The sequence below is a fragment of the Aythya marila genome (genome assembly GCF_965140915.1).
Source record: "Aythya marila genome assembly, chromosome: 3".
In the NCBI taxonomy this organism is placed as follows: Eukaryota; Metazoa; Chordata; class Aves; order Anseriformes; family Anatidae; genus Aythya; species Aythya marila.
This window is the reverse complement of record NC_139044.1, coordinates 103,670,010-103,693,657: the sequence shown is the minus strand read 5'-3', so window position 1 is coordinate 103,693,657 and position 23,648 is coordinate 103,670,010. Positions and strand designations below refer to the sequence as shown.

Sequence of the window (23,648 nt, the reverse complement as noted above, 5' to 3'; positions counted from 1 at the left end):
TATTATCAATACTGTGTTGTGTGTGTTTTTTTTTTTCTTTTTAACAGAATGAATGCATCTCAGACTCAAATTACAAAGGCGGAGGTTTGTTCACAGCATGGACCCAATTTCCACATGCATCATCCCAGCCCTAGTCCAAACACAGACCAAGAGCTTTACGGGCTGAGACGATAACATCCTGGGGTTGATTCATGGCATTCATCATCCCATCTGGATGCTGAAGTTGCTGAACATGTCTAAATTTGGCGATGCTGGAAGGAAAGGTGAGAAATGTCCTCACCAAAGGCGTTGGTGACCCTGAGCTAGCCCGAGGCCTGACGGGCAGGACAGGACGCCTCTGATCCGCTCCTGGGTCTTGTATGCTGAATGTGGTGACAAGCAGCACAAACCCGCTATCCTGTTATCATTTCTTCCAGGATTGGGGCAGTCTGAGTGCAAGCAGCCGTCCAAGCAGTGTTTTGGAAGCGGAGCAGCAATTGACTCATGATTATTCACTCCTGACTGGACGGGATTTTACTATTCAACCTAAAATTCCGGTCTCTGTGCATTGCGTCTCTGACCTCTTCAAAACTAACGCCAGGTGAAAGCAGGAGCGGGGGGATAAAAGTAAATATATCGATTGGTGCTGATGTCAAATGCTTGCCCTTCATCCCGTCAGGAGGGGAGGGACATTGACTCGCTGTGAACAATTTCGTGTCCCCTGGATCCTAGGGGGGGGGGGGGGGGGTTAGACGTGGTGGATTCTGTGATTCTGTGGATTACAAATGGCTTTGGACGGTCTGTCCCCGAGGAAGGCTGCGAGGAGTGCTGCGGAGGAGGAGAAGCCCCTCAGGCTCCATGGCGGGGGGGACAAACAGGGGCGTGTGGCAGACCCGCCGACCCGGGGATATGCACTTTGTCCGAGCCCCGAAGGAGCAAAACGCCCTTTGTCGGGGGCAACTGAGACAAAAAAAAAAAAAAAAAAAAAAAAAGGAAAAAAAAAAAAAAAAAGAGTATTCGGACAAAAACCCCAAAACCCCAAATCCCACAGCCCCCCCCCCCCCCCCCCCCCCCCCCCCCAGGCAGCCCCTCAGCCCCCGCCCGGCCGGGGGAGGGGGGGGGAGGGTTGTAGCAGCATCTCCATGGCGACAGTGACGTCATCTCACCCTGCATCTCATTGGAGGAAACCCCGTGGCCCCAGCCGCAGCCCACGGGCCAACCGAGCTTTGCGCCCTGCCCGCTCTCGCCCCCGCGGGCGGCGGCGGCGGCGGCGGCGCGCTGCGTCCCCATTGGCTGCCAGCCGGCGGGGGGGCGGGGCCGGGCGGCGAGCCCGGCCGCTGATTGGCCGCGTGGGCGCGGGCCGACCAGCCGCTAAGCTTGCCTGCGCCGCCCTCCCTCCCCTCCCTCCCCTCCCGGCCCGGCAGCGGCTCCTTTCTCTCCGCCAGCGCCCCGCAGCCCGGCAGCCCCGCGGCCGCCGCCGCCCGCCCGGCCCGGCCCGGCCTCGCCTCGCCTCAGCGCAGCGCAGCGGCCCCTCAGGTGAGCCCGGCTCCCCCCGCGGCCGTTGAGGCGACCGTTGAGGCGACCGTTGGGGCGACCGTTGCGAGGCGCCGGCCCGGCCCCGCCTCAGCGTCCTCCATTTTGTGAGCGCGGCGCTCGGCGGCGGCGGGCGGCGGGAGGGAGAGGAGGGAGGGAGGGGAAGGAGGTGCCGCCCGGCGCCGCCGCCGCCATTTCGCACCCGGTGGCCCCGCGGCGCCTTTCCCCCCCCCCCTCGGCTGCCTCAGGGGCTCCTCGGCCCTGCGGGGCGATGCCCGGGGGAAGCGGGGTGGGGGGGGAGGAAGCCGGCCCTGCCCTGCCCGGCCCCGCCGCCAGGAGGCGAAGCCGCCCCCAGGCTGGGCTCTCTCCTTCATTCCTTATTATTCTTATTTTTAATTATTATTTTCCCTCAGGGAGTGGCTTTAAGCGAGGCCCGCTTGGCTTGCGGGAATTGGGTAGCCTCCCGAGCCTCCTCGCCCCCCTCTCACGAGGGCAAGGTGAGGGGAAAGCGCCCGCCCCGCCCAAGCGGTGGGCTCTCGGCTCCCTAGATGAATTCCCAGGCCGCCCTTTCCCCAGCAGCGGGTCCTGGGGAGCGCAGCCGCTCCCCTCAGCCCTACGTGGAAGGGCGTGATGATCCCAGCCCATTTCTGCGAGATGGGCAGGGAGACACACTCCCTGCATTCCTCCTCTTTAGGGCTCCGCGAGGGGTCATGCACAACACTATTCATTAACGTTTGATCACGGTCGCTGCCTTTTTTTCTGGCAGGGTTTGAGGTGCGTTCTCTCGTTGGGAGCGTGACGTCCCCAGCTTCTCCTGCCTTCGCTGCCATACCTCTCCCGCCCCACTGCCAGCCACCATGGATAAGACCGAGTTGATCCAGAAAGCCAAGCTGGCTGAGCAAGCTGAGCGCTACGATGACATGGCCACCTGCATGAAGGCAGTAACTGAGCAAGGTGCCGAGCTGTCCAACGAGGAGCGCAACCTGCTCTCGGTGGCCTACAAGAACGTGGTGGGGGGGCGGCGCTCTGCCTGGAGGGTCATCTCTAGCATCGAGCAGAAGACAGACACCAGCGACAAGAAGATGCAGCTTATCAAGGACTATCGGGAGAAGGTGGAGTCTGAGCTCAGGTCCATCTGCACCACCGTGCTGGTGAGTGAGGATTTTTTTCTCTTCTGGTTTCTTTTTTTTTTTTTGAGAGAAAGAAATAGTACTCGTGTATGCTGCTTTGTCAGGAGTAGGACTGGGAACTTGGCTGGGGAATATGTGAAGTGTAACGCCGGGGTAGGGGAAGTCAGTGCTGTAACTTCTGCAACTGTTATATGCCTTACTGTGAGGAAGGAGATCATCTGCACCAGGCTATGGGTGCCATAAGTGCAGAGGCATTTGAGGTATGCTCAATTGTGTTTGAGATCTGTTTTCTTTGGAGTGATCCATATGCAGTGTTGCACTAGGTAACTGCAGAGATGCTGAGAATTCAGGCTGGTGCCTGTTTGCTGTGGCTGCTTAGCTATTCATAAGATAAGTTAAAAAGAATGAGAATGACCTGAAGAAATAAAGGGTTGAGCTAATAACTTGTTAAAAGCATGGTGTTCGCTTAACTTACTGCTTTGGGTAAGGAAAAACACTCTTCATGGGGTCTTTAAGAGACATTTTGAGATATTGGGATTTCTGTGTGTGTACATATATGTATATGGTGATTTTATGGGGTAAGACATCTTCACAGGAAATGAGAAGGATTGTGTAGAAATTGGCTTTGTCAGATTCAAGTTGATTTCTCGGGGGTGCTTCAAGATGAATTTGCAGCTATTGTGGACTAATATAAAACAAAAATTTGAAGACAGGCATAACAGACCTGAGCGTGCACCAAAGCCCAGGAATAAATAAATCTGTGTACGAGCAGCAGAATTCCAGGTGCTTTTGATAGTGAAAACCATATTGCAGTGCAGCAGGAGTGGTACAGACCTGTGTCAGCAGTGTGCAGGGTGCTGGACCCTGCTCTGCGTGCCCAGGGTGTCCTGGCTGCAGGAAGCTGCACGCGTGGAATGCAGTAGTAATTGCACAGCAGATAATCTTCAGTGGTTTGCTCCTCTTAAGTTAAAAACAAACAACAAAAAAAAAAAGTATGTCATTTATGTCTAGTATTGCAAACGTGAGAACAGGAAGAAGCAAGTCTATAAGGAAATAAACAACTTTTGAGGTAAATGTATCCTAAATTGGGCTAGGAGACCGGAATTGAAATTGGACTGGTTTGGAAGTAGCTGAATTTGCTTCTTGATTTCTGTTTGGGCTCATGTACAAGGGGTGCTTTGGATTGTGTTGGAAATACCTATATGCTTCCTTGTGTGCTGCCACCTGGATTTTTCTCTAAATCAGTCAAAATGAGTTGCCTTTGCTTGAAAATTGTTTGGAGATATATTAGCTGAACGAATCATCTGAGTTAATTCCTTGATGTGTTAAGAATCCCCATCTTTCAGAGCAGCTGTTCTACAGTTATGGGCGTAGTTCAGTTGCCGAAACTTCACCTTTGTGGGAATTATGCAACCTGTCACAGGAAATGAGAATCAGTGCCCCACACAAGATTGCCACTAGCCCTAGTGTGGCAGGGTGTCAGTGTGTGTGCTGCTGTCATTTGTCTCAATCTCCTTTGGATTCACTTGGGAACCACGTCCTGGGGCCTGGCCATAAAGCTCGTTCTCCAGGCTGTTTAATCTCCCTCTGTCCTGCTAGGTAATAGTTCCCCGGAGGAGGTTATGAGCAAAATCTCATTGCTGTGCCGTCCTAACGAGGAGCTGGTGCTTCTGGGGGGAGGTGGAATGCCTCTGAGTGATAAAGGCAGCCACACGGCGGCTATACTGGAATTATTCCAGTCGTATCAAATAGTGTACGGCAGGTAGCTCGGGAGCTGTGCTAACACAAGCCTTTAATGCCAGGAAAGCAAGCTCTTCCTGTCCTAGCCGACTTCTTCTCTACGTTCGAGTCTTTTTCCCCATTAGCAGCCATGGCCTGGTTGGTAGCTTCATCGTTTCCTCCTTGCCTGGAAGGCTGCAGGAAGCAGTGAAGACAAACCTCCACATCAGCGTGCCTTTCCTGCTGTGCCCTGCTGGCAAAGGTGTGCCTCCTCTGCTGGCAGAGGGTGACAGTTCGCTCCTGCAAGCCTCCACCTTTCTGCTTTCCCTCTGAGTACCGTGTGCAGTTCAGTGCTGCTTCTTTCCTCCTCCATCTACCTACTGCTCCTACGATCCATGAGTCAGCAAGAGAGGCTGAAACCCGAACGTGCAGGCACTACAAAAGATGGGTCTCTTAAAGCTGAGCCACGCAGCGCTTCTGACTCCTTTGGGTGGTAATTCCCGATTTACTGATGCTGGAGTAACTGCTGCCGGCTCTTTAGATCTGCAAACTTGACTCAGAGATGCGCCTTCAGTTCTAGGAAGGCAGCTAAACTGAAGCAACTGCTGGCAAACAGCATGGAAAGGTTGCTTGTCAGCTGGAGTATTTGAATTTAGCAAGGGTGGATGTTGGGTGGAGTGGGGCTGCTCTTAGTCATACTACTAACAGCTTTTTTCAAAAGTTTTTTTTTTTTCCTTACTGGTGTGGCACAGCTTTTCGAAACGAAGTCTGCCTGCTGCTGTAGAGACCTTCTTTTAGAAATACTTGTGCTGGTGTTATGAAACCCTTCTGATTATTGATTAAAAAGGTGGCAACACTGAACCTGCAGTTACTTTTTTCCCTGTAAACAGCTCCTCAAACTAATTAAAGGCACTATTTTAGGCTGTGGTTTGAAAAGGAACTTAAATTTCATCACCATTAGAATATAGCCATCCAAAATTAGGTTGATAAATATATCAAATATACATAATATGTATGTAATAATATATACATGTGCGCATATACATACCTACATATTTACTAATTATGTAATGAGTGCACACTCAGTGGCCATGGCAAGATACTCCATCTCATGCCAAGCAGTGGAGACACTTGTTTAATTGTCTGCCTTGCAAGTAGCAGCTGATGTGATCTCAGTGCTTTTTAACTGCTCATTGTGAGACTGGTCTTTCAAGTGAGAGTGGCTCTTCAGTGCAGAAATGGCCTGGCTGTCAAACAACTGGCATCAAGTGCTTCATTTGAAAGGTACACGAGCAGGTTTTGTTGAAGCTCCTGTATTGATTCACTAATTCTTTGGTAATGTAGAGAATTAACGTTGAATTGTCCCTTAAGAATCACAGTCCACACTGTTCTTGAAACTCTCTTGTTCCTGGATAAATCAATAGGTTGGCAGCTTGGCTTTTTTCAAGGTACGGATGAGCTACGTTGTTTCAGACTCTGAGAATAAAGTTCACGTTCCCTTAAGTTCTGTGAGTGGTTTTGAGGCAGGGATGCTAGAAAGGAGGGATGGATGTGCCACCAACTTGTGCATGATTAATGAAAACACGTGTGAAACTTGGAACAAGGAACGTGATACCAGCCTGATGCTTTATTTTGTAGATACCCGATGACTTCAGTGAGTTCACACTTCCCAAAAGTGATCTTTTGAAGGGGGACCCCTCTGGGGATGCAGAGAGTCTGGTTTGAAAATGTTGGTCCCTTTGCATTTCAATAATTGGCAAAATGTTCAAGTTCCTTCATTCTTTAGGGAGAACTCCAGTGCCGTGGAAAAGAGGGCGCCAACCCTTGACTGGAAGCAGTTCACTCCCCACCTGCAACTTGGGGTTTTCTTCCATGTGTGTTCGATAGCATGTTGCATGTGGTCAAAACTGGTCCCAGCGCAGTTTGAGCTCTTCATGGAGCGATGGAGATTGAGATTTGATGACTTACGGTTTAAAACTTGGAGAAGATGCGGTGGCTAAAGCTTTGTTAAGGCTTGGAAACAACTGTGTGTTGATGGTTATTTACTCGTCATGTCTCCAGCTGAAACTCAAAAGGTTCTTAATATCTCTTTAGATAACCACAGCATAGCTACGTATATGAGGTTCTCTTTGTTGTTTCCAAACATCCTTTTTTTAGGATATCCTCAGCAGAAAGCTTTATGTAGCACTGTCAGACCCAGTGTTTCTAGAAATGAGCGAGTGTGCTGTGAGCTTCTGGAAATGGCCTCGCAGTAACGTTACCTGCGCTCGGGATGCTTTTCTGTGCCCCATGGCGGTGTCTGCAATAGTCTTGAGCTGTAAGGTCTGCCTTATTTCAATTTTTACTGTCTTAATGTTGAGAGGATGCTTGTAAATGTTTGATCTCCAGCGAGATTGCAGCGCTAATTGTCGAAAGCCCGGCGCAGCGTATTGCTCTTGCCAGCTCCCCTTTCCTTCCTTCCTTCCTCCTCCCCCCAAGGTTGCAGTGCTGTTAATACTTCTGCTTTGTGTAATTAAGAGACTAAGTGCTAATAATAAGGGTGGAATCTACATCCAGTTCTTGTTTCGCCCCCTTTGTAGATCTCTTCTGGAGTTAATCCCTTTAATTAAAAAGTCAAAAATCAAACCACATATTAGAAAAGGCTGCTTTTGATGTGACCTTCAACAACACAACTTCAGAGCTTCATTGGAAATGGAGCTGGTGTTCTCGTGCAGAAGCCAACAGACTCCATGTGAACTGAAATGTCTGATGGTGGATGATGAAAACGCTTTGAACACAAGCCTCTTCTTCACCACTGCTACCTTTGACCTACAGAAAAGTGAAATTTTGATTTTTATTTTATATGTAGTAATCTATTAGGGTGAGGAAGTGTGAGCTTTGGGCTACTGTAAGAACAATTCAGGATTTCGTCTAATAACTGAATGCTATTTCTCCGCTTGCCTATTCTCCATGAACTGCCAAAATGTGTGCAGAAATCCATAATGTTACGGGGGTGAAACTGGCATCTGAGTAAAAGGGATGTTCATCTTTTGATGCTGGGGACTGTGTAGGATGCAGTTGTGTTCTGAAGATCTGATGCACTAACCACTGAAGTTCACGCTGCTTTTGGACTGGAACTAGCTGTCCCTATAGTAGTTGGTGCAGTGTCTCAAGGAGTTTTCTGCCTTCTTTAAGTTAAAGGAATGCTGTTGACTCATCCTCATTAAGTAACTGCCTAAAAAACTCGCTACTTCGTGGCTCAAAGCCAGCCCTTAGATTGGGAACACCGCTTCCTGGCAAATCCACAGTTGCGGAGTTAGCATTAAATGAATGCTTTACGTTCAGATCGTGAATTCTAAATTTAACTTATTCATAGTTGTTCCTCCTATTGTGACATTTTTTGTTCCCTTTGTTAAAATCTGTTGCTGGAGTACTACGCTTCCCTGCGAAGAAAACTGAATGCATCTCTAGGAAAGTTACAGAAATAAAGCCTAGGGTACACTGAAGTTCCTGAAGCGGATGAAAACTGTTAGAGCCCAACTAAAAATAGTTGCAGGAATTCTGGTGGTAGCTGAGGCCTCCATTGCATGCCCTCATCACTTGCTGCATACCCCCTATGCCCTCCAGCGAGATGCTGAATTTCTGAAGCACATCAAAGTGGTGAAAGATAGAAGATAAATGGCTGCAAGGTATCCTGTCTGAGGCTCCGAAAACTTGTGCCTCTATATTTGTGCATGCGGTGTCACTTCCTTTTTCAGAAGCTACTGGGGTGAGTTTAGATCACTGATTTGATATGCGTGGTTACAGCAATCTTGAGACCGGGGTTAATTCATGTCTGCTGAAGGTAGGAGAGCATGAAAGTCAGCTTGTGTGTTCTTAAAAGTTTCAAGAAATGGTCAGCACCTCTTCTGCAAAGTCATGCCTGCCAACAGCTCAGAGAGACCTCTCCCGAATGTTATCACCCCGTGAGAAGCAGGATGTGGAGTAATTGAAAATAGGAAATCATACTGCTAATGCAGGTGACCCAACTGTTGGAAGTAGGGCAGCCAAAGCTCTATCCATCTCCAGTGTCAGATCCATTTTTTAATGAGGTTAAGCTATAAATTAACTGGCATGGCTGTAGTCGAGGCTGTGAAAGCTTTGTTTGTACTGTACCGCAGCCTGCTTGTGCGGTGAGAATTATTAAACTTGGTGGAGGTCACTTATTGCCTGGGTGGCCTTGAGCAAATAGGGTGTACTCGCTAGCTAGTACTGGGCAACCAAGGCACAAATTCTATTTATTCTGTTGATGCAGCAACACTTTTAATAGACTTTTTAAAATAACTATCATGATTATCTGCCAGCTAGGAAAGGTGCCAGCAAGACAACTGCATTAGGTAATGATACAGTGGGTGTCTTTTTGAAGTAAAGAAATCTATATATTGAAGATACAGGTTCCTCCTTCACAGGTTCCTCCTCATCCTGTGTCCCCGAAGCCAGAGCAGTATCACAGTGCTCCAGCGGAGCACGCAGCTGCCTTGTGAGCTTGTAGCTGGCTAATTCACTTCATACAGCTGACGAGCAGTTCATATGAACTGGGCACCATAGACATAGCAGGCACTAAAAATAATTGAAGTGCTGAGTTTGGTGTCCTGTGGTTCTCTGTGCCCAGCAAAACACACAAGGCGTAAAGACCTGTGAACTGCGAGGTCCTCAATTAGCTTTAATCTTGCTTGTGCCTTGTGCTTAATTTGTAAAAGGAATGAAGTGTTTGAGTTCTGAATTCCTAACCTTGAGGAAGGTCTTTACGTGGCTCTGGTGATCTTGGTCTGGCCTTTAATACACACAGCCCATCTGCTGAGGCAGCTGGGTGTAGGAACCACGGTAGGCTCTGGAAACAGAAAGCTCTTTTGGCTTTGTTACTAAATTTTCCAAATACACTGGACACTGCCTTATCAGGCTGACACCCTCCTATTTCCTGCATAAAACTTCTTCAGGAAGTTTTTATGTTGAGCGCGTTTTGCAAAATTCTTGTAAGCAGAAATTGTTTTGAAGTGGAAGCGAGCGGGCAGGGCCTGAGCACAAAAGTCAAGGTTCACTTGCTGTGGGAACTTGTTGCAACAAGGTTATCTGGAAAATTGGCTTTTAGCTCTTGCACTTAGAGGGGAGGCTTTGTAGCTGGAGCTCGTCTGCTTTGTGGAATAACATTACTGGCATGTTGCTAATATGCCAAATGAAAAAAGTGTGTATGTATTTTTGTTTCCTTCAAGTTAATGTAAAGCTGAACAGTATAAAAGGCTCTTCCAGCAGCATAAAACAACGGGAGGGAAGCACATCTAAATCTTATTACATTTCTGGATTTTGGTCTTAAGAAGCCTCTGATCTCGGGCTTCCAAACAGCAGAGCTGAACCAAGTCAAACTTGGATAGCTACCCTACATATTCATTTGATAGCATGAAAGGCTGGCTTTAAAAATGAGTTAGTTACTCACCAGCAACTTAAACCCCACTAGTTCCAGCTTGCTGTTGCTCATTTTGAGAATTTAGTCCTGTATTTCAGTAACTTCAGAGCTTCTGTAGCTGCAAAGCACAAATTCTTTTAAATGCAGGTTTTAAACAGACTTGGACTGCTTGATTCCATCATATTATGGAAGATGACAACTGGAGGATGCTGGAAGAAACTTCTAGTTGGTCAGGGTTCTGAAGGGAAGGGCTTGTCAGTGATACGTGTTTGCTAAGGGGAAAATAGCACTTGAACTATTTGGAGGAATTAGAAATCTGGAAAATGCAATCATGGAAAAATGCTAGAATCAATTTGAGATAAATCTGTTGGATACTAAAATTTCCTGAAAGCTTTGGCTGTGCTGTGCAGCTGTTATTTCAGCAAAAACTGAAATTATTGAAAAATGGCTTTTTTTTTTTTTTTTTTTTTTTTGAAGACTCACTCCTACATTTGGCAGGAGGAGAACTGGAAAACTTTAGACCTCTTCCATAAAATCTCGAATAATCCTTTGACTCCGGGTTGTTGGTTTTGTGTGATGAAAATCTATAGAAAGGACAAGTTGCATTTCCACACGCTTCTAGTTCCTGGCTTACGTAGCTCTTCGGGGACCGTAGAGCTCCTTGTTTCAGGAGGAATGTAAGCACCGAATGTAAATGCTGGATGAAATCAATCTTGGCCACAGGTGGGAGTCGTGTGGGCAGGCGTGCTGCTGCAGCTGAAGCTTCCAGTGCATCTGCTAAGTGGGATTCCAGATCCTTTGTTCGGGGCCAATCCCAAATGCTGACTGCCAGTTTTTCAAGCTATGTAGACAAATACTCAGAACCGAATGGAAAAGATGAATGAGATCACCCTCCCCATTTCCGTGGCAGGTATGTTTGCCTCTGCTTTCAGCAGTGCTTTCTCAGGCTGTCTGAAGCCATCGTAAGGCCAGGGCGTAGGAAAGGCACAGACATATTCAGTATAAAAACCCAAATACTCGTGTCTTAAATGGTTTTCCTGCAGACCTCCTGATGTTCCCCCAAAAGCAGTTGATGCATAGAGCTCGAATCCAGGAGGATGGAGAGCTTACTTCTGCTGAATTACGGGTTTGAAAGCGAAGTGATCGTGCTGTTGCAGCAAGGGACTCTCCCTTTCCTGTGGAGAAACCAACTGGTGAATGTTAAAACACACCTAGCGTGCAGTGAGTCACTCTGTGGACTTTGGAATGACTGATTTCGACTTGAAGCAGAGGAGCCTTAACACCAATTTACTAGGTGATTAAAACGGGCGGTCATTTGTGAGTACACACATCACTGAAAGGGCTGAGCCTACGCCGATGGTGGGTGATGTCAAACGGCCTGGAACACCCAATATCTGGACTGCTTACACTCGCAGGTGATAATTATCTTAAGGGAATTATACTGCGCTGAGTCTTGTCACCAACTTCTCAGCTTAATATTTTTTGACTGCAGTTGGTAGAAACCAGGCCCCTGTGTGCTGCTTGTAGGTGGCTTTCCTCAAACTGGATGGGCTTTGAGAAATGCCTCAGACTGGAGGATTTTTCCAGGTATTTTGTACGTTGCAGACCTGGCTGAATTTATGTAGTGTCGCACACTTTAAGTGGCGTGTCTGCTGGCCTCAAGCTGCTTGTCTTCCAGCTGGGACTGAGTGTGATGTTGAATCCATGTTCAGAGTGGTGTGTTAACCTGCTAAAAAAAAAAGTGGTGCTGACATGCACCCTGCACATGAGATGCTTTTTTAAGGTACCTAGCATCAAAAATAGATTTTTTTTGGAGCAGTTTCTTCACTGGCGTGTGACCATTTGGCCTCTGCTGTTACAGGCAAATACACCACGAAGTAATGAGCTCCTTGCTCTCACCTGTGTAACATCTGTTCAATACTTGCAATAATTGAAAGCTTAAAATACAGAAAATTCAGTGTCAGCTTGGGAAGAGAAGGAATGCCTTGGAAGCACCAATAAACTGAATCTAGTCTCTGAAAGACCTCCAAAAATAGGTGCTTGGGGGTGGTAGCACCTCTGCTGGCAGAGCTGAAGAGTGTTTGGACCGCAGAGAAGCTGTGAGCAGCTGAAGCTGGTCTCTTTTTACTCCATGGGGTTGAACTTCTTCCATCATGGTGTTGGGTTAGGAAGGAGGAATACCAAATTTTTAACAGTATACGCACAGATACTGATTAGTTTCTTTTTCTGACAAAGAGATTGCCCAATTCTATTGGATTTTCTTTTAACGCTTTTTTTTTGTATCATACTAGTCAAAGCCTAGCACAGAATTAATACTAAATTGCTAAAACCTGCAAATATAAATTGCTTCCCCACAAACTATTATCACATTTACTTCTTAAGAACATTTATAATCGTACACCCGAAAGATGGCCATGGAATAAGTTTTAAATAACTTGAAGGAAGATGCATGGGTGGAAGAATGTTGCTGAAGTGGTTCTACTAGAAAAATGGAGCTTTATTTAAACTTTATTCACAAACCCCTGTGCCAGGGTTTTGAACATCAGCATGCTTCTTCCTAAAGACCAGGCAGCAACTTAGGCAGTTTATTTTTGGAGGCAGATTTTTGGTGAATGTCGCTACTTACGATGTCTTTCTGATGGAGCAAAAGCAAGGAGGTACCGTGCCAAGCTGTGATAAAAGGCAGTGCAGAGCTCTCTGTTAAATAACTTGGTGCTGGTGATGTTGATGCTTACGACAGGCTTAGGTCATGTCTCGGTGGTGGCATCGGAAATATTTGGAGTTAGGAGTTTAGTTTACCACACTGAGAACTTCTGGAGGTGCCTAGGCACACCATAACTTGATAACTTTAGCTTGCTTGGAGAAATAGACCTTAAACTACTTGTGATCAGTAGCTAATCTCCAGAGCTGAGCTGGATCATGTTCATCCTCTGGTCCTGAACTGGGAAACGTGAATAATGCAGCTATTAGGTAATGCCACTGGGATGTGTGTGTAGATTTATATTGATGGGTTTCAGAAAGAAAATCACATATTAGATGATTCAAGTGCTGGAGACAGTAAACGTTTCAATTTAGTACACAAGAATATATCTTCTAAAACTCATCTCTGCTGTCAAGATTGGTTATAGCCAAGTATGTGGGAAGAGAAGGACAGCTCAAATAGCAGGAACTATTCCTCTGCCACTTGAACACAGCGCACAGTTAAGCTGTACAGAAGGTATTTAGTGCGTGCTGAGGTTAACTTGATGTCTCAGTCAGGCTTGCCTTTAAAATAGACTTGGATTTGGGGTGAGGTGATGTTCCTGAAGAGAAGGCAACAGCAAACGTGGAATATGGCTAGTATATGAGTTGTAGGGCTGTGTGTACGGTGCATGTAAGGAAAGGCTGGCTGGGTGCACACACACAACAAATAATTATGAAGGAGCTGTCTTCAGGGAGCTGCTTTGTCTATCTCAGGTACTCCAAGTAGAGATGCAGCTGGCATATTCCTTCAGGGCTTGCTTTTCACAAAGCTGGAGTGATAAGGAAGTGAGGAGAGCAGATGAACTCTATGTTTCTGGCTCAGGTGAGTTGCAATGGGCTGATGCTGTGACACTGTTAACCATTGTTACTGCTTAAGCAGGGAGGGAATAAATAGTTAAAAAAAAAAAAAGACAGTATCAGTTGGAAAAGAGCAAAAAGAACTGGAGAAGGATGGAAAAATGCAACTGAAATGTAATCTTCTCTTGGCATGTAAAGGAATAAGCCCCCCAATGGGGGGAGGGAATGTCCCAATGAATTCCAGCTTTAAAGGGGGAAGAAGTGGGTTGTTGCCAGGTTCCTGGTTGGCTTCTTCAGGGAACTGTTCCAGGGCCCAGTAGCTCGTGTTGCTGGCATCTCTTTAAGAAATAAACAAAAAAGGCACCCTTCTGTAGGAGGGAGAAGGAATATTGTCTATGGCAATGCAGTGATATTGGGGGGGAAAGTGTTAGCAGATTGCAAAGGTGGAAGTGAATTCAGACATGGAAGCAACACAGACGGGGAGGGAGAGGGGAGATCTTGTCCCAGCACGAGAGGAGCAGCGTGCCACTTGAGAAGAACAGCTCAATATCAAGGAAGCAGCAGATACCAGCAACAAATTGTCCCCATGCAAACCTACTCCAGAGCAGTTGTGCTGAAAACAAACGGTCTGATTTGAGACAAGGCTTCAGAATCCTGCTTCTTTGTGCTGCTCGTGGTTCTGAGTCGCTCAGCAGCAGGGCAGGCTGCTGGCAGACAGCTCAGGTACAGCTCGAGCATCCTGTGGCTTTCCATGGAAGCATCTAAAGTATGTTTCATTTCATAGAGCAGGTAACTGCTGGCTGGTCAAGCCTCGATTTAGAAGGTGCTAAGAGCCATCGCAGATCTTATGGTGGCAACTGTATTTTGATAGATAACTTTCTAACCCACCCCAAAATAAAAAGATGGGCACATCTGTTTTTATATGAACATGAAGGCAGGCTGCAGTATTAGGAAACTCTCAGAATCATACCTGTGGGAGTGCCTGACTATGTCTTTAGGTAAAATTTTTCATAAGAAATTGAGGTGGCTGAGGGTCTCCTTCATCGTTCAGACTACCAGTTTTCATTTTTCCTACCAGAAACTGGCGCTTAACATGCGAGCTCGTGACTGATTGCTGTCTGATGGAAAGGCAGAAAACCCCAAGCGGGGGAAGACAAAGAACAGATGTAGGAAACCTTGAGTTTTCTTGGCTGTAACTGATTGCAGCAGTGTCGAGGACTGCCTGACAGTCCTGATAAACGATCAAAAAGCATTTATCTTACCATGCCTGTCTACTCTCACTGCCCCACCAATGTCTCTCATCCATTAGAGGGGAGGGTGAGATGGATGGTGAGACACGATGGTGATATCTGAGATGAATGGCTCACTGAGCGTACCAAATACGTTTTGATTTGAAACAGTCTGCATAGATAAATTACCCTTGCTCAGTCTGATTTTATTTTCTTTTGCATCCTTACGTGATTGATAAATAAGAAGTCTTGTTCCATTCAAGGCTGTTTTAAAAAGGAAGAAGAAAAGCACAGATCTGGAACTAAGATGCTCTGCCCTAGCTGATAGAGGCACAGAGCTCTTACTGTGTGGTGTGGTAAGGATTTAGGAGGCCCCAGAGATGAATTGGGAAGGGGAGCTGCTGTCTGGGCAGCTCTACTTCTCCAGCTGAAGAGCACATAGGAAATCCACGTATGTAATCCACTCTTTGCTGTCTGAAAAACTGCAGTTCATTCCAAGCAGCAGCTTTTTTTCTGAAAAATCCTTGGATGTCTGCTCAGAACCATCAGTTTTCAGGCGTGCATGGTGCAGGCAGCTCTTCGAGGATGCACTGACACGCTGGATGTATCCCTCTGTGAGGCTCCCCGACCATCAAAGGAATCAACAGCTCCTCCAAACGTGGTATTGTCCACAAACGTACCTAGTGTGCGCTCATCTCCTGTGTCTGGGTTGCTGATAAGAGCACGGAAGAGAGCTGGCCCTAAAATTGAGTGCTGGGGAGCAGCACTGGTGCCTGGCCACCAGCCGGACACAGCCCTTCTCCTACAGCTCAGAACCTGACCCATCAACGAGTCGCGTGCCCATCGTGTTGGGTACCTGGCCACTGTGTACTGGGCATTTTGTGCAGAAAGACAGCACCAAAAGCTTTCCTAAACCCCCAAAACCCACGTTTACTCTTTTCCATTCATCTACCAGGTAGGCAACCTTGCCACAAAGGGTTATGAAGTTACGAAGGCGTGATGACTGCATTGTCTTCCAAGTCTTTTTCAATAACTCTTGGAATAATCTTCTCCATACCTTTACCAGGCACCAAAGTGAGGCTGACAGGCCTGTAATTACTCGCGTTCTCTTTCTTGCCCTTCCTGAATAACATTTGTCAGCTTCCAGTCAACTGGAACCTCTCCAGATTCCCAAGACCATTGGCAAATAACTGAGGGCTGGCTCAGAGCAATATTGGCTAACTCGTTCGGTACCCTGGGATGAGCTTTATCAGGCCACGTAGACTTGTGTGCATTCAGCAGCAAATCCTGCACAAGTTTGGTGCCTGTGGGAGCTTATCCCTCCCGTGGCTGTCATCTTCCAGCCCAGGGCCCATCGTGGGTGTTAAAGACGGAGGCAAAGAAGGCTTCACATGTCTGTGCTCTATCTGATCCCTACCTGAGAGGTGACTGAGCTCACCAAGTAACAGAGCAGCGTTGAAGTCCCAGGAGGAGATGCGTGTTCAGCCAAGCTGCCCTTCTGCACTGCTTGCATGGCGTCAGACATGCTGGGATTGTCTGTTCCTCTGCTCCTAAAAACTGCTCTTAAAACGTGACCAGCCTTTATGGACCCCACTGACCTCAATCAGATTCCCAGGGGACCTTACAAAATAGTTCCTTGAGCAGCCTAAAGCCTTCAGTCCCCCACCCAAGGTAGCAGCTCTGCTGACAAGTCTCTTCCCTATCGCCAAAGAGTTTAAATTTGAGCATCTCCTGATTGCTGTGTCTAAGACAGCCACCAGTCATCACGTCACCCCCAAGACCTCTGTTTCTGAGCAGGTCTAGGAGGACACCTTTCTTAGTCAGCTCCCTCGATACCTCTATCAAAAAAATTATCGTCAGTGTGCTTCAGGAGCTTCTCAGACCTGAGCAGGGCCTGAGGAGCTTCTCAGACCTGATCCCTTCGCCAATGAAGTTTCTTTTGATCACTCTTGGACTTACCATGGTGACTTTGTCACTACCCTTGCGAAGAAAGAAGGGGATAATCTGAGGGCTGAACCAGGCTAGGAAGCTTCCTGGTAGCATCCTCATCTATCTGAAGAGAAAAGCATCAAGAAGACAGTGAGGCAGAGATAAAACCTCGCTACAGAAACCTGTAGGGTGGGAATACCTCACTGTAAGATGCGGATGACTCACATGAAATAACAGGATTAATGTGTGGCTGTACCAGCCAGCTGCCTACGCCGCCTGAACTCTTGTTTTGAAACATAGCTCAGGTTCTGCTGCTGCTCCCAGAACACCAATGTGTTTGTCTATGGAGGCTTCTATCTCAAATTCACTCCTTTTCGGTAGTGCTTTGGTTACAAGGTGAATTTTTTTTCCTTAGAAGCTTACAGTTCCTTGAAGCTCAGTACCTGTGTACTGCTTCGTGAGTCTGGCTACGTGTTCCTGTAAGAAACCTCTTATTAGCCACAGTCTGCAAGCTGGGTGGAAACTTTCTGCTGCTTTTATGACCTGTTTATTTTCCAAGTAACTGAATGCAGATCTTTATCACTTAAATTCTTAGTGTAAAGTTGCTCTGGGTATTGTGGGGCTGCCTGGAGTGTGCTGGAGCTCATTGGCGTCTCTTGTAAATTCCAGAGAGCGTGGCTGCTCTGGGGTAATGAGGTAGGTAAAAATCCCAGGGACTTGGGGACAAGGAGGTCAGCCCGAAAATGGTCTCCCCGTCCGTTCTCTGAAGCACCTGAGAGCTGAGAACTGCTGTGGCTGGGGGAAAATGCCCCATTTCTGCTCCCCTTCTCCTCCACCCCTACCTCGCAAAGACTAACCTTGCGGAGAGCCTTCTCGTACCTTGCTGGAGGCTGGCAACCCTGGTTTGTGTGATTGCAAGTCTGAACGCAGCTTTTACACAAGATAACACGGTTATTCTTCGTAATTCTTTTCTTCCTGTGAAGTAGAATGAATTCTTATTTATAATAGCTTTGACAATTAATGCATAGGGTTTCATTTTTCCAGTAAGAGCTTACTCATTTCAAGCAGTGGTTTCAGAATTCTCATTTTAAGAATGTTCTTGAAACCATCTGCCAGTAAACCTCTTCTGCTACTTTCTGCAGTCTGATCGTCGTAATACGCTATCTAGCTTTGTGGATTTGTGCACTTTGTTTAAATGGTTTATCCAAAATGCTCTTTAAACTCTTCCCTTTCCCTTCCCCTCTTAATTTGTAGCTCATCTGAGGCCATCCAAAGTTACTGAAGAGAAGAAAAATAAACTGAACTTGGTTTCAGTGTTGTAAAAAGCTAATGTTGTCTGTTTCTTTTTATTCTTTAGGAGCTGTTGGACAAATATTTAATAGCTAATGCAACTAACCCAGAGAGCAAGGTATTCTACCTGAAGATGAAGGGAGACTATTTCCGATACCTTGCTGAAGTTGCCTGTGGTGATGACAGAAAACGTGAGTACCTAGTGATCTGCTGCTCTGGGTCTTTAATAGGTAATGACCCTCAGTTTTGAGCCGTAGGGGAGGGAACAAATGAAATGCACACCTCAACATCTTCCTCTGAATTTATGTGAAAGTTAGCAGCATGGGGACAGGCTGAGTGGAGATCTCCAAATGTTCGTATAGACAGAAGTAAGAATAGACCTTCAACATGGGATGCAAGGGAATTTGGGCTGGTATTCTTGCCATCTACCCTAAACTTCGGGATGGTTGTCTGACAGCATTTATTTAGAACTTCTGGAAATCAGTTTAGGTAAAGATCTGTGAACATACTTGCTGTTGGCTGGCTGTATTTCTTTATTAAAATAAAATCATTGAGGAAAACGGTTCTCTAACAATTTCTTTTACTACTTAAGTGAGTCGAGTCCTGTCTATAAATTGTAACCATTACAGTGTGAGGTAAACTCTATTGTAGTCCTCTGACGAAGATTATAAATCAGTAACCATTACTAGCTCAGTGTACCCTGGAAAAAGTGCGAGCTCACTTGGAAGCTGTTGGTAGGGATAATGCATCCCTGTAATTTTAGTTTGCCCTGCTGGACCAAGCAGAAAAGGCCTGGAAAACGTCCCAGCTGGCAGTGTCATTTGATATTGGGCATCCTAAAAATGCGGTTAGAACATGTGCAGAGGTGGCCTGAAGTAACTCAGAGCTCTTCTGGGGAGTATCTTAACTCTATTCTGAGGCTGTATTGAATTCAGGATTACCTTGCTAGGTGCCAGGCACTGTTGAGATGTTTAAAAACTCATGGTATGGCATAAGCTGGGGATGTCTTTTTGTGTAAAAAAGAAAGTCCTGGAGTGATGCTGTGGCACAGAAAGGAGAGAGATGGTTGGGAGCTGGCAGAGTGAAGTGGCTGTCCCTTTGGCTTGGGCATGGCAGGCATCTGACAGTGCTGGCTAGTCTAAACTGCTTGAATTGCAAAGTGGGAAGACAGAGCTGATTGTCACTTAAACAAAAGCTTTGTTTCCTTGTATTGTAAGAGGATTGAAGTTAAAAGATGAAAATACAGGAAAAAAAGTAAAAAGTCTTTGCATCGATGAGTTGCTTTCAGAAATTTTTACCCTTTTGCCTTATTTAAATGACACCAGCAGGTCCAAGTCTGAAAGCCAAAGCCAAGCTGTCTCTACTAAAAATACTCTTCATTTTGTCTCAAGCAAGAGTTAAAAACCTTTGGCTGTCTAAGCAGAGAAATACCAGCTTATCTTGGCTGAAAAGACCGCATGTAAAGTGATACGTGTGCTGATGTGGGTGCTTACTGGAGAAGAGGGACTGATTGATAACCTTATTAGCAGATTTTGGTGCTTTCCATTCGAGGAGCTTGCGTTACACGCTTTGCCATGTCTGCACGTTGTGCTTGGCTTTCAGCAAGTTCCCCTGAGTTTCACTGCAGGCTTTTCTGATGCCCCATTTCTAAGCATCTGTTTATTTTTTCTGCTTAAAATATGTCTTTATGCACTTAAGCTAATTTATTTCTTGTATTTACTAGGCTTTTTGTCTTTATCTTGGTTGAAACAATAGTTCATTAGTGCTCGTTACATTGTAAATATTGAAAAACTTCACTCTCTTGAATACTTAACAGATTTTACTTACCAAACTTTTTTTTTTTTACCAATACTTTTTAGAGCACTTAAGGTGCTGTTCCTCAGAGAATTGGATTCTGAGCTCTGAGACTAGCTTTCCTTTTTCTCCAGTCTATTTTCATTTGGCAGGCACATTTAGGGCTACTATTGGCCCTTTGGTTGTCTTCCAGAAGAGAATCTTTACTAAACTGTGTATCACTCCCAGTGCATCTACTTTGCCCTGTTAACCTCTTTTCTCAGTGGCATTTCTCCAAGCTAATCTGGGTACGACCTTGTTTTTTTATCTTGACCTCCTACTTCTCTCCACCCGATTTCTGAAGGCAGATTTTTCAAGAACATGCAGTCTGTGTCTTCTAGACTAACTCACGAAGAGGTAGGGCTGTACAAGCAGCTGCCACCTTTATGCTACACGCCCAACTCAAAACACAAGCATCCTGTGCAGGGAAAGAAGCAGGATCTCTGTAGGAAAAAAAGTACAATTTTAATAACGAAAGATGGCATTGAATCAAAGGCTATACATTTGTATGTCAAGCTGAGGTACTGCGATAATTTTTGATGTTTGTGTTTACCAACTTTTGTGTGTTTATCTGCCTTCTGAATACCTGTGCTCTGCAGTAGCTTAATCTGCCCCCTGTGGTTTGTCAGTGTGGTAGCTCTACTTAAAATGGGTTTCAAGTTATTACCATGATTTAAGGAAGAGGAGGGTTAAATGGAGGACTATTTAGTCTCCTGCTAAGGGAGTACTTTAAGTGGTTATACCTTTAAAAAAAAAAAAATACTACTATTGCATAGTAACCCTACCTAATATTGAAATGTTTCTCCTCCTTTTCACAGAAACAATAGAAAACTCACAGGGAGCTTATCAGGAGGCGTTCGATATCAGCAAGAAGGAGATGCAACCAACACATCCAATTCGCTTGGGTCTAGCTCTTAACTTCTCTGTATTTTATTATGAGATTCTCAACAATCCTGAGCTTGCCTGCACACTGGCAAAGACAGTAAGTCACTTTTTTTTTTTTTGCTTCTAAGCCCAGGGGCAGTAGAAAAGAGTTGATGCTTAAAATAATCTGAACGATGACTTCCTAGAGTTTGTGCAGGAAATGACCCTATTTAATGTATCTGGTTTCCAAGCTTTAATTCCATGTTAATGGAATTAAAGGGGTACGAGCAGGCTGTTTGTTTTTTTTTTTGTTTTTTTTTTTACAGTGTGACTTAAATTTTAAGCGGCACTGCCTTTATGCCTCATTAGAAAATTGACCAACTCATCACTAATTTCTAATGTTACACTTTTTTTCTTCTAAAGCTGCCTTTGCAGGTAAACTTAACTTCTGTTTCTTTAATTATCAGTCAATAGAGAGGCTTAATTGCTCTTAATTGTTCCAGGCATTTGATGAGGCCATTGCAGAACTCGATACACTGAACGAAGACTCATACAAAGACAGTACTCTCATCATGCAGTTGCTTAGAGACAACCTAACAGTGAGTTGAATTCTTGTGTGCTATTTATTCTGTAGCTGTATAATTGCTTAAACTGAATTTGCGATGAAATGAAAACACTTAGCACAAAACATAACACTGACTCAAGCTATTTACCCTGGTGTACCTTTTCAACTTATGCTGCTTTCAAACTAAGTTATGATGTCAGCAACTATGTGCTGTGTCATGCAGATAAAATTATGGATAGTTCCTATTTTTAATTTTTTTTGCTAGCCTTTTCAATGAAGGGGGAAAGTATGTTCTCAGCTATTTTAATGTACAAAATAGGACAAGGAGTCCAGAAATAGTAGTGAATGAGAATCTCCAAAAGATCACAAAAACGTCTTAACCAGTACCTCAGAAACAACATCTTCACTTTTGTACATCCAGTGTGGCTTACTTTAGTCATTTTCCTGATTTTTTTTCATTAAAACAAAAGGTCTGAAATCTCAGTGTATTAAAGATACGATGAGTTAGAGTATAATTGTAATGATCAGCTGCTTAAGAAAAGTGCCTAATGGAACCACTAGGCTCTTAAAATATGTAACTAAGGCGATTTTATAGAGAACATCCTCTCTGTGGATATTTGCTGTACTTGAAATTACAGCAACACTTACAGTTTTGCAATATCCCTTCAGTAGAAACGTCTTTATTAGCACTGTAAAATGCTTTACTTCAGTAACCAAAATGTCAATCCCTTAGGATCCAGACCTCTGCTTTTGAAATTAGTGTTATTCAGGAAGCTGTCATTAAGAGCTGTTGAATGGTCTATCATTAATTTTGTACCGTGCTATTAAGCACAAAAGTCTGGACTTGAGAACAGTGCCTGCTCTGCCTTTAACACCTGAGGGGCAGAGCAACTTGTGCCTTCTGCATGGGGAGCCATTTCCAATTACCTTTCCTCAAGCAAGTACTGGAAGCCAGGGTTCTATATCTGTAGCTCCACAGCACTGATACTTTGCAGAGATCCTTAAATCTAACTCATTTTTTTCTGTACAGTTAATAGTTGTCCCTCTTTGGAAGTAAAGTTCCTTCCAAAAGCTGACGCTGCTCTTCTTTTCTTTCTAGTTATGGACATCAGACAGTGCAGGAGAAGAATGTGATGCTGCAGAAGGTGCAGAAAACTAAACTGCACGCGGGATGTCATTCTCCCTTTCCTTCTCAAGAAACCTTTTTACACGTCTCCATTCCTTATAGCTCCACTTGGATTTCCTATAGCAAAGAAAACCCATCCATGTGTATGGAAATCAATTTATAGTCTTTTCACACTGCAGCTTTGGGAAAACTCCATTCCTTGATTTGTGTTTGTCCTGGCCTTCCTGGTGTGCGGTTACTGCTGTAGAAAAGTATTAATAGCTTCATTTCATATAAACATAAGTAACTTCCAAACACTTATGTAGCGGACTAAAGTGTACCTGGTATTTAAAAACAAATCTGAACCAGTTCCTGCCAGTTGACTGTGTTTTATATTACAGTAAGATATGGAAATGTAGTTAATTGCAACTAAAGAGTGTTCCACATAGCTTTTAATTCTCCACATTCCCTTCTTATTATGCAGGGTTTCCTTCCCATAATTGACTTCCACGTGCTACTGTGTATTCTTTTCGGTAGAGATGCAAGAAGTATCAGGCCAGACAAAATTGAGCATTTCTAGTTTGAAAATTTATACAGGAAGCAAATCAATTTGTAATGTAATGCAGGAGCTTGCGTGTTTGAAAACAGGGGCTACTCTTAATTTTCAGTTGCTGCTGTTTCGGTTGATATCCCTTCCCAATAAAAGTTCACTTACACTCCTGCCTTTGTAGTTCTGGTATTCACTTTACTATGTATTAGAAGCAGCATGTTACTGCCGGAGTACAGGCAGTGCTTTTTGGCAGACTAAAGTGCATGTCATTTCTTAATACACTGGAATGGGAAAACCAATTGAAGTTCACATGTCCAAGTATAAAATTTAGTACTTTTCCATGCAGGTTTGTGCACATGTGAGAAGGTGTCAAGTTTGTCCAGTGATTGTTATTTAGAGAGTTCGGACCACTATTGTGTGTTGCTAATCATTGATTGTAGTCCCAAAAAAGCCTTGTGAAAATGTTATGCCCTCTGTAACAGCAAAGTAACATTAAATAAAATTACATTTTATAAACCACTTACTGTTGACTTGTAACAATTCCATGTAATTGCCTAAGGGCTAAAGTTAAGCATCTTGTGCTAGAAGTCTTTCTCAAATATAGCGCATACTTGTAAAAAGTCTGCTCTCAAACTCATGTCATGTTTGAACAATTTGCATTTTATGAAAAAATGCTGGATAACTTTCCATAGTTAATCTGACATGTGGACTTCTCAATAACTAAATCTACTTGAGCTAATGGCTTCACCTTATTAATGACCTAAGAAAAAATAGCCAAGTTCTTGATGTTCTTCCCTGGCTTGCAAATCCTATCACCTAAATTATGCCTTTTTTGTAATCTCTTGAAATTCTCTGATCTGTCCTCCCATTTTTTTCACTGATGGTCATCATTATTGTTACGGTGTTTTGGATACACTTTTAGGAATGCCAAGGAATCTGTCCTCTAGCTCGTTAGTTTGTGTG

The 23,648-nt window shown here is 44.9% G+C and overlaps 1 protein-coding gene across 1 annotated transcript; it reads left to right on the top strand.

Annotated features, from left to right (window-relative positions):
* Window positions 1-1,377: 1,377 nt before the first annotated feature.
* YWHAQ (tyrosine 3-monooxygenase/tryptophan 5-monooxygenase activation protein theta) lies at window positions 1,378-23,204 on the top strand. Its single transcript, XM_082757255.1, has 6 exons — window positions 1,378-1,515; window positions 2,279-2,663; window positions 17,836-17,959; window positions 20,420-20,583; window positions 20,969-21,064; window positions 22,130-23,204. Exons 2-6 carry the CDS (start codon window positions 2,370-2,372, stop codon window positions 22,187-22,189), a joined length of 738 nt encoding a protein of 245 aa, XP_082613381.1. The 5' UTR covers window positions 1,378-1,515; window positions 2,279-2,369; the 3' UTR covers window positions 22,190-23,204.
* The last annotated feature ends 444 nt before the right edge of the window (window positions 23,205-23,648 follow it).